Source organism: Lissotriton vulgaris, chromosome 8 (assembly GCF_964263255.1).
Source record: "Lissotriton vulgaris chromosome 8, aLisVul1.2, whole genome shotgun sequence".
NCBI classification, from domain to species: Eukaryota; Metazoa; Chordata; class Amphibia; order Caudata; family Salamandridae; genus Lissotriton; species Lissotriton vulgaris.
This window is the reverse complement of record NC_141696.1, coordinates 482,453,026-482,464,485: the sequence shown is the minus strand read 5'-3', so window position 1 is coordinate 482,464,485 and position 11,460 is coordinate 482,453,026. Positions and strand designations below refer to the sequence as shown.

Genomic DNA, 11,460 nt, shown 5'->3' with positions numbered 1-11,460 from the left:
ATTGAATGAGTGTGCAAAGCCAACCTTTAAGAAAGGAGGTGTTTCCTCTCCAAAAATTGTAGGTAAAGAATACAGTGTAAAATAATGTTTTACAATAGACTAAAGAGCCATAACTTTATTACGAAAGGTAGATCTTGAAACTGTTTAGTACTTTTAAAAAAATGCTGCATTTCTCAAAACATGGCTCTTTTGCAGTGAAAAGTACATTAATGTACTCCTTAGATTTTGTGTGACTTAAATATGTAACTTTGTGCTGTAACAAAAAAGGGGTAGGCGTCAAACGTTTTTTATTAAGCTGCACATGAACCTGCTGCAACTGTTCCTAGGTCTACTTTGAAATCATGTTCTTTAGCTTTCAGAGTGAGGCAAGTACTCTTGGAAAAACTGATTTTTATTTTGAAATATCTATGATAAGAGTGAAATGTCAATATATATTTTTTATACTTACATTTCCCTCTACACTTATGCCAGGTCCCAAAGCCAAAAAATAAATCAATAAAACGGGATGAAAATGGACAAGATTTACTTGAACTGCTAGCCTGTGATCGTCAGAGCCAGTCAGGTAATGAATATTCCTTTATTTACAATGGTATCTTATGCCTGGGGAGTCCTCGATTTACTTTTTGTCCAGTTAATTAACTATGTCTTTGTGTAGCTTTTGATCTTTAACCTGTCATATCCAGTTATTTGTATGTGCTGCATCTCCTCCGTTCGCAACCTGTGAGTACCAGGCCATGTAACGTAAACCTGGGACTGGAAATTACTTCAGTAACAGTTTTGTGTAGCCAGATACCCTCGTACATGGGAATGTCCTCAAGTCCACACATGTGTACTCCCTTGCTAGGTGAGGTTTTGCTAATTTTCTTTACTGCTCATCGATGTCATCTGGAAGCTGCTACTCTTGTGTTGAACAATTTATACTCTGGGCCCTTTTCCACTTTTCTTGCAGTGGAGATTTTATTTTGCTCCATTTCTTCTTCAGCTTGATTAACTGCTGTTTTCAGAAGCTGACCCACATAACCTCTGCTTCTATTTAGGGCAACACTCATGGTGGGCCTGCATGTGCTCTGTGATACCATTTATACAAGTTCCATCCAGACCTCCTAAGTTGCTTGCCAACTGATTTCTCTTATCTCTGAAGAGATTGCTTTGATTTGATCACTAGCATGAAGGGGTGGTAAGAGCCTTGCAAAGCGGATATAGTTCTGAGAAACCTGTTACAGGTGCAGTGACCCTCTCTGTAGAGGGACCCTCTTCCTTCTGAGTGAGTTCTTGAAAGGTGGCATGAATAGTACTAGAAACTACTTTTGATACATACTTTTCTTCCTAGACCATCTTTGTTGAACATATTTGGTGGTAAAGGTCCAGGGAAACTTAAAACATGCCTATTGATAGACAACACTTGTTTGGAAATCATATAGAATGATGCCTTGTAGGCTATGAAAACAGATACTATTAAGGCAATGTTGCTCTTTATTCTTTAAAACCAGCAAAACTTCTCTTACTACAAACACCAATCCTTTGGCCAAAGAAGGTGGTATTAGCATGATCATGGAGTGATTTTCAGTCTTTCCAGCAGTGCTGCTGTTCCTCCATTCCAGTCCTTCCCACAGTATGAAACCCTTCAATATGAAAGGTCGCTAGCATGCAGGGGGCCATGCATACCTGATTTCTCAATGGCCCGCTTTCCTCATCTCGCATATCTGTGGGAGATAAATTCAGGCTTATCTTCTAGTTTGGTGCCAAATTACATATGATCGCTGCGTTGTTACATTATGATGAGTACTCCATAGAATTCTTGTAAAAATTGTCACTCAAACCTCCTGTGAATTAACATCACACGTGGAAGCTGTGTGATTAGAAATTATCAAACTACTTCACTTGTCAGCGATAGAATTAATAGCAAAAATGCCATCAGCATTGCTTTATTGGAGTTTTTTCTTATTTGCAAAAAAGATATAAGCATGATGCACATTTCTGAGTCTACGAGAGATAAAGTTCATAAAAAACTACATTTCTCGATTACTTCACATTGGTACTTCAGTCCTGGTGGATGGCCAATTCAAAACTCTCCAGTTTGGGTTCAAAACGGCACCCAGAGTATTTATAAAGTACATGGCAATAACACTAGAAGCGGCACATCTAAGGTGTCAAGGTGTCAGGGATTTCCTGTGCCTGAACAGGCTCTTATAGTCTAGTAAAAAAAACACAAGCAGTCCATTTGAAGCTGGGCCCATTAGGTAAGCAGATGTCACTCTGAGCAAAAGTAAGTTGGTACTTACCCATTTGCAACATACTTTATTCCTAGGAGCAAACATTTGTGTAGACATTCTAAAAGCTTATCCTTCTCAGGAAAGAGAAGAAAGACTGCTAAAGGTGACACAGAACACCTTTGCAAGATCTGCGATCACAATATGGAAATGCAAAGTGGTTTTAGGGATGTTATTGCTATCCTTTTAATTTCTCAATGCCCCCTTAGAACAATACCACTCCCAAGATTAATTAGATATGCAATGGAAACAAATCTCAGGGTAATTGGAGGAACACATTCTGGTTATGGGTGAAATCAGGCACCACTTTTTTGTCTTTCTTGCCTTAAGTTTAGCAGGGGGCTTGGCGGACATGGGAAGGCCACATTTACTATTCCTTAAATCCAGGAGGCATAGCAAAATTAATACTCCCATCCAATATATGTTCCAATATATGTTCCTCTCCAATTTATATCTTTATTTTCAAATCTGAAGTTCTTAAATCCATTCATTCATGACCACATCTCAAAAACTTTATAACCCAACTTAAAATTTGAAAAAAAAGAAATAAATGGAACATATATCGAATGGAGCTATTCATTTTGTTGCTGCTTCCTGGAGGACTTAGATTTGTAAACGCACCATTAGGATAGTGGTGCAGGAGGAATATAAAGTGCAGTGTTGGGATCCTTTCTTGCCCTACAACCAGTATGAACATTTACTATTCTAACTCCAATACTAGAATATTTTGTGAAAGTGGAATTTTCCCCAAAATAAGACAGAACAGTTATTTACTATTCTAAACGCCATCCTGGAATATTTTTGGGTAAAGTAAATTCTCCTTAGTATTTTTGGAAATGGTTAAAAATCAGTCACCTAAGATTGACCGAAATGCTGCCCTAATTGCACCTCTTAAAGAAAAAAACTAACAATATATTGCAGAAATATATTATAAGAGCAGAATGAGGCTACTTTTTATTACATCAAACACATAAGGAACAAAATCTCTAACTATATTTCAAGAAGCTCAGTTCTTTTGCAATGGACCTCTGGATCACAGAAAAACACTAACTGTGGAGCATGTTCAGAGTGCAAAATTCCATTGCGTATTGTCACAAATGGATCCAAATGCCAAACCTTTGCCAATTAGTGGTGGTATCCTGGGATTTGGGAGGGGGCTGTAGCACTTTCTATTCCTTGGTCAGGAATTTTTGGTTTATGCCTTTCCTCCTATTCTTCTGGTCCAAAGGGTTCTTCCAAAGCTCAAAAGAGAATCATGTCCTCTTGTTCTGATTGTGCCAGCGAGGGTCAGACAGTTTTCGTACACAGACCTCTAGATATAAGTTCAAATAGGACGCTCATCTCCTCTCGAAGAACTGGGGCCATGTTACACACCAATTTGAATTCCCTACATCTGACTGCCAGGCCACTTAAGACCTTCAAATCATTCTCTTGACATTCTCATAAGATTTTACACATCGCTACAGCAGCTTTCACTGTGCAAGACTATTCTCAGAAATGGAACATTTCTGCATCTGAGACTCCTCTTAAGACCTTGATTATTTTACAAAGTGCTAACATGAAGTATTGACTTACCTTCTACACATACCTGGGTCAGGGTTCCTCTGTTAGAATACATCTAGTAGTTATCTCCGGGTACTTCAGCACTGGGAGTGCATCTTCTCTATGCTTGAGTAGAGAAGTAAAGGAATTAAAGGACTTTTATGGACCTTTCCACCTCTTACAAAATAACATACAGCATCTGAGCTCAGCATGGTGCTAGTGGCTCAAGTTAAAGATGCTGTCAAACCTATTCAGAAGACATCTGTGAAAATGCTCTCATGGAAGATGTTTTTCCAAACCATAACCTCTACAAGTTGTATTATCTGAAATGAGACAAGAACGAGGTGACTTTCAACAAATCCTCATTTCGGGGCGAGGTCCTAATATCACCAATCTTAATTAAAAAACTATTTAAAGAGTTTTTTTCTCTCAACAGTCTACATCTGCACCAAGAGCAATACATTCCCTAGACCTCAAATGTTGTTTGAAGTTTTACATTAAATAGGGCAAAAGACTTAAGAAAATAAGATCAGCTTGTGCTCATTTATAGAAATTCTAATATCGGTCATGCTATTTCAAAACAAAGGATTGCTCACTGGATCATAGTTTATATCTTCTTCTGCATTGCAAGAGTTTAGTATCTTTCAGGCACATGATTAAAGCACATTTAACTAAAAGTGTGCAGCCATTTTCTTGGGTCTCGCGTAGACTGTGCATGTGCATGTGCAGTTTTTTCGAGACCTTTTGTTTACTTTTTATTGGGCTTTTATCCCTCTAGTTACTTACCATTGGTGGGCTTCAAAGCCACTCTCGATTGCTTGCTTCTAGCTCGTCAGCGCTTCCCTCTTCTTGCATGTGACCCTCCCCTAGAACGTGACCCTCCCCTAGAACATTGCCCAAGTACCTTTGTCTTTACACTGCTCGCCATTTTGGTAGCTATTTTTCTTTTTGTTGAGCCCCTATACAGTGTTCATCTTTCATAGTTGGCTTTTCCTCTGGTATATTTCTTTGTGTGTGCTTGCCTGTTCCCCCTCCTATTGGTGTGCCCAACCCTCCAGTTGTCCGCTTGTTTATTTATCTTTCACAACTGTTTGCAACTGCATCCCACAGCCTTACTGTGTTTTTTAGAACACATTTCATTTGCTCGAGTTTGTGATATAGGCGTGACTGAGAGGGGACTTAGCACATCAGTGTTTGATTATTCTTAGCTCCAGCACGCGTTTCCACATTAGAAAACCTGCTTGCCTGTTATATACACACTTTTTTGCATCCCGTTTCCTTTGAGATAAGAAAATGTTCTTCCCTACTCTCTTCACTTGCTCTGTTACGGGGAACAGGACTTTTATGAGTTCCCCAGTTTCAAGTGCCACTGATCTGCAGATGACCATTGCTGTGTGTTTTGTTATGTGTACAGCTGTGGCTTTTGAAAATGGGGAGCCCCATTCCAGTCCCAGCAGTCTCTCAACTTCTTATGATTGTTGTTCAAATTAGTTAATGTGGACATGTAAAAAACAGAATAATCCAACACTTCCCCCCGCCCCATAACATTGCAAGTGATAGCAGTATGGAAAGCACATTTTCATATCTCAAACGTAACAGACTTTGCATGTGAGGGCTTGTGTTTTTTTAAAAACTATTTAATGGCATTTTCAGTTTGATACAACAGTGATCAAGACACCAGCAAATAATGCGGTTAGGTCAACTTATGACAGCAAAAATCACAATAAACACCAAAGAAAAAGAATCCCAGTAAGTTAGCATTAAGTTATAGAGCAACATGGAAATTCACATAGTACAGAAGTAGACCAGACTTCAATTATTCGGTTTTTAGGCCCCATAGGAGGGAGGAGGGTCAAGACAATACATTACCCAAATTAACGACAGCAAAGAATATCAATTCTGCAACAATGATTATGATTACTCAAACAATCTGAAAAACTAGGGTCGTTGGAACCTGATGGTGGCCTTGGGAGCCCAAACGTACAATCTATGTGAGCACAAAGATACAAGGTATAAAGGGGTAGATGGAGGGGGCCTCTTGTGTGGCTATGTGTATGAGAACTCTCCCCGTTTCGTCTGCCTCTAGGGTGTCCAGGAACAGGGTCTCATCCTGTGTTCGGGCAGAGTGATCCCATGTCAGGTTCTTCTTAGAACTAACAGTTCAACAGTGTGAGGGCCCAGGAGTACTGCTGACCATGTCCATGATAAAGCAAGGGCATACACTTTGTCTTGCAGCTTGAGCATATATGTGTCCCATGGATGGCCACACCCCCCTCTCACAGTGTATGTGAGTCCTGAACCATAACATCAGCCTTGGCTGTCGCACTTCTAAGCACGACCCGCAGTCGATCGAGGGTGGCTGCGCCGCTTTCCATGACATGGCTATTGTGTACCACCAGGTCAGCTAGTTATAGATAGTATTAATTGCACTTTGTGATTCCAAGTAAGCAGAGCAGGGGGGCTGAGCGGGAATCGCACATTGACCACCGCCGACACGTGCCATAACCTGCACCCAAATCAGCAGGGGTGGGAGGGGTTTGGGAGGGCTGGCATTCACCATGTGCACGAAGGTCTTATTGTGGTGTTCAAATGAGGGGCACATCGGGCCACCCACGGAAGCATCTTATGAAGGTGGTGCAGTGTGAGGTAAGTGTGATATAGATAGTTGAACTGGGTGAACTTCAGGGAAGAGTTTTGGGACACCCGTTATACCTTTTCGAGCACCATCCCCCGCTGCTTGGCAGTCAGTACTATCCCTAGACATGTATCTTGGCGGGGTTTGCCATGCACCAAAAGCCCTGCGTCCACGCTGCATATAGGACTGTGACAGTCTTGCGTCGGTGTACACTGCAACCCATGATGTAGGGTCGGGTCCTCTTGACCTACCATTCAGGTGTTTCTGATCTCTAGTATAAGAGCATTGTGGGTGAGGAATTTACCAACTCCTAGATCATATACATCCTGCAAATCCTGAAAGGAACGCAGGTCCCCATCACTCTATAAGTCTTCCAGGCAGGATACCCCTGCTTCCTGCCAAGGTATCTAGTTGTGAGCCTCCAGCCGAGCCCTCCTGCTTCGCATCCCCCAGAACAGTAACTGTGGGGGTAAGGCGGCATACCACGTCGCAGCTGTATATACCTGTTCCAAAAAAGTTTCGCAATACGTGCCAGCCTACTCATTATATAGTGTGGGCCACAAGGAATGCCCCCTGTGAGGTCAGGGCTTTGTTATAGTTCCTGTCGTGGAGGTGTAGGCAACTAGATTTGTATCTTGCGGCAGTTGCCCCATTTTTAGCTACTAGATGTTGGTTTTAGTCTCTGACCGTGCACTAAGGCCTGTTAACCAAACACCAGTGCTCTTTCCTTAAAACAGGGTGATGTCTAATTGTAACACAAATGGCAAATAGGTTTACCACCATGTAAGACCTTAGTAAATGGTACCCCTGATGCCTAGGGTATGGGTACTAAAGAAGGTCCCTAAGGGCTGCAGCATATATTATGCCACTTTAGGGGACACGCACACAAATTCCACAGACTGCCATTGCAGGCTGCGTGACATAGTTATGTGAGGACATATCTCCATGAACAGATATGCCCCTGTGATGTCTAGTTCTGTTGCTAGATATTGCAAGTGAACAGAGAAGCAAGCCATCTTAAGGTATGTCCTGGGCACTGGTCAAAACAAGTTACCCAGCTGCGTAATGGCTTCACTGAAACATATGGTGTTTGGATAAAGCACCTTGTATTAACACCTTGGCTGCTAGGCGTTTCCCCCCCCCCCCCCCCCCCCCCTGTGCTGGAAATTGCCATTTTAGTGGCACCATGACGAGCTCAGCTCGTCATCAGCACACGACACCCGTGGGTGATGACGAGCTGAGCTCGTCATCAGCATCGAAGGGGTTAATAAACCCATAGATACCAGTGATGGATTAATTAATACCTGCACCCAGAGGGTACTTAGTGGTACCGCCTGAACGCTACTAGTCCTCCAGTTTGCTGACTGACTGGTCCTGTCCAGTCCAGCCTGCCACCACAGACTAGTTTCTACCCCCTAGGAGGTGAGAGCCCGCTATCTGAAGTAAAAAACAATGCTTGTGCTTGAAGGAGGTGTTTACACCTCCATCAGCAGGAAGGCTAGTAGATTAGCATGTCAAGGCAGGGAGCTTGAAAGAGCACACCGCCTTTGATACTTGAGCCTGACTTCCCCCAGACCCTAGAGGATGCCACCTCCAGGACAGGTGGGGAAATTAACTATGCAAGGAGGCGTGCTGCACATCCAGGCTAGTCCCACCCCTAAGGTGTGGGCTACGTGAAATGAGCATCAAACTTAGGATTCCACCATCTTGGTTGTGGTGGTATTGCCAACTCTGGGACACGGTGATGCCCATTCCCCACATGAAGTGGTTATCTTGTGGGTATATTGACCCCAGGGGTAAGTAGCCCTTTGGGTACTACCCTTCACTCGCCTTAATTATGTAGTTAGATGCCCCCTGACAAGAGTAACTCCTATTTCGCTACTGGGAACTGAGGAAGAAAGACCGACCTGAGAGACCGAATACTGAAGACCTGCATCAGAGACTGGCACAAAACCCTGCCAGGCTGCTTACACTTTGACCGACTTAACCAAAAGCTGATCACTCTCCCCGAAACACCTGAAGTACTGCACAGCCCCTCAGCAACCAGAAAAGAGCCCCCTTGGAGTAGAGGAGCGTCTCCCCTGCATCTGCAGGCACTGCAAAGCATCTGCTGGTTCAGTGTTCATAGCCATCGGGCTCACCGAAGGAGCAGCGCGTCAGGATAAGGTCTTCGTGCCCAGGAGGTCAGATCCATCTTCTTGCAAAGTTTGGACAATCCAAGACCTCCAGGCGCTGGCCTGCAACAATACCCTGGGTACCGGAGCAGTTGCAGCAACCAAAACTTGTTGTTGGTCCTGTCCTGACTCCAACAGCACAAAGCACGATCTACCATTGACGGACGTCCAGATCCACTAGACCAGTACCAAGTTTGGCCCTGCTACTCTGTTTCCCCTCTTACCAGGTCACAAAGACACAGAATGAGCCTCTTATCAACCGTGACCCAATGCCTCAAAGCACCCCTGCACCCGCTCCCGGACCCCACAGCCTAAGTCCAGGGAGGTAACGGCGCTAATGTGGTCCTAAGACCCTCGGGACCCGAGCCCACCCTTGGGTTTGGCCTGACTGATGCCCTAGTTGCCGCCTGCAACATCTTTCTGCAGGTATCAAGAACCCTGAGTCTCTCCAGCAGCGCGACCCCACTAGACAAAGCACTGCATACACGCCTGAGTTAGAGTGGTCCAATGTATCCCTGTGGGCCCAAGACACTCAAGCCCTGAACCCTCCTATGGGTTCAACCGGACTGGCCCCCCAATCCACATTGCAGCGTCTTTTCAACTGGACTGGTTCCCATTGAGTTGAACAACGGGGCACCTGATACCGAAAAGCACCTCTGCACTCAGACGCCCCAGAACCAACTGAGGTGACCTGTTGTGCTGCCTTGGACAGTGCCCCATACTTACCTCGGTCCAGAAGAAAAGTCTGATTCTATGCTAAGTGACCAAATTCAGCATCTGATGTTCTCCATAGGATAGCATTACCACTCTAAAGAAATAAATACAGTGCCTTTTCTATTTCTTGAAAAATCAGTAACTCAAAATTACTTACTTGATAATGATGCCCTCGGTGTCTAAATACATATACTGTCTGTTATTTCTATAAATTTGTGTCGGATGTCTTTGAGTGGATCTCGCTTACTGACTGTGTGTGCAATAAATGCTTAACACTATCCTCTAATAAGCCTAAACGTCTTGCCCACAATACCACAAAAAATAGCATTTGGGATTATTTTAACCCCTGTAAACCAATAAATGTTGCCTTGGCTCTCCGCACAGTGTATCTCATTTTGGTGCACTATATAGAGAGCCAACTTCCTACAGGAGATCCCTGTCAGTGTGGTAGATGCTTACCCCCAGATAGCCAAATGTCACAAATTGCCAAGGAAGACGGTCAAATTCCAGCTCCTTGGTGTCCGCAGGGTCCAATCTCCTTAGGGGATAGATACAGGACTTCCCCCAGTTTACTTGACCTGCCATGACTCTGAATTGATCCAGAAGAGTAAAGAGCAGGAATTCCCCGTCTAGGGTTCCGCAGGTATATCAGGACCTTGTCCACGTATGGCCCAGTCCGGGCTTCTTGCCCGCAACAGGGCGACCAGGGGTTCCATAGCCAGTGTGAAGATTACAGGAGAAAGGAAACACCCCTGTTGTGTACCCCTGTAAAAGTTGAACTGATGAGATATTTGACATCCCGTTCCTAACTCTGGCATGCGGTGCATATGAAATACCTTTACCCACACCAGGAACTCGGAACCCATTCCCAGGGTCTCCAGGACCAGCAGCAAATATGGTCATCCAAGGGTGCCAAAAGCTTTTTCAAAGTCCAAGGAGACCTCTACTGGGAGTTCCCCCAACCCCGAAACCGCATTCAAAAGGTGACATAAGGAGGCGGCCCTATGGGGGATGAACCCGCATTGATCTGGGTGGACCAGTGTCTGAAGGAGCAGGAGCAAAGTGTTCGCCAGCACTTGTACTCTGGATTTTATAGTTTACTAGCGTACCCGTCGCGCGTTGCTGCGATCTCAGAAGAAAGGAAATTCAAGGAAACTTGTATTCGAACAGCTTCTAATCTTGCTTCCCGTTGCTCGTCTGTTTCTGAAGCTCGTAATGCCTTTTTCTTTCGTGCTTCTGATGTAGATTGACCAATCGATTTCCGTTTGGGGGTCATAACTGTCGACGATGCTCGCAAATTCGCTGTCTATTTCAGTATTTGTAAGATTATGAGGGCCCTGGGGGGGCCGATATTTGGACCCTGGGGGCCGATATTTTAAAAAAATGTATGCCAGAAACCTTCGCGGGAGTGTACTCCACAACTTCCCAAAGTTTCATGGCGATCAGATGAATGGTGTAGTAATGTATAAAGGCAAACAGACAATTTGTTTTTATATATATATATAGATATTGAACATTGACAAAGGTCGATAGGAGCTTACCTCTAGGTGGTCCCTGCCAGATTTGGACAACACCGTTTTAAGGGCCTTGCATAAGGAGTCGGGCATCCTACCATGCTGGTGTGCCTCTTGACACACCTAGACCAATTTGGGCGTGCAGGTCACCCTAAACAATATATAATATTCTATGGGGAACCGATCTGTTCCTGTGACTTTATTGCAGGCCACCTGGCATATTGCTGCCTGTATTTCCTTAATCTGTATGGGTTGCTCAAGTTCCTGCAACTGTAGGGGGGATTGAGGCGGGGAAGGGCAGCTCCGGGGATGTAATTCGGTAGGCAGTCTTGGCAAGGGTCGGGGAATACAATGTCTCGTAGTACTGGGCAAAGACCATGCCTATATCTGCCTGGGAGTTCACGATGTCATCCGTGGGAGTGCGAATCCCCCCAAGGATAGTCCTAGGAACCGCTGAGCTCAGCCATGCCAACGTGCATCCTGGCTTGTCCTCATCTGCGTGTTGTCGAGCCAGGGTCTCCTTATAGTCTGTATTGTTTAAGCAGCTTACCTCTTCCCTATATTGACCACTCAGGTCCCGCAGTCATGCGCGATCCTCCCCCCAACATCAC

The 11,460-nt window shown here is 44.3% G+C and overlaps 1 protein-coding gene across 2 annotated transcripts in view; it reads left to right on the top strand.

The window, feature by feature from the left end:
• The window catches only part of LOC147697215 (E3 SUMO-protein ligase RanBP2-like), an 852,038-nt gene that overhangs the window by 115,679 nt on the left and 724,899 nt on the right, over positions 1 to 11,460 (top strand). For both annotated transcript variants that reach the window (XM_086934289.1, XM_086934288.1), the window contains exon 8: positions 472 to 562. In XM_086934289.1, the coding sequence (XP_086790415.1) occupies positions 472 to 562 (91 nt within the window). The remainder of the gene's footprint in view (positions 1 to 471; positions 563 to 11,460) is intronic.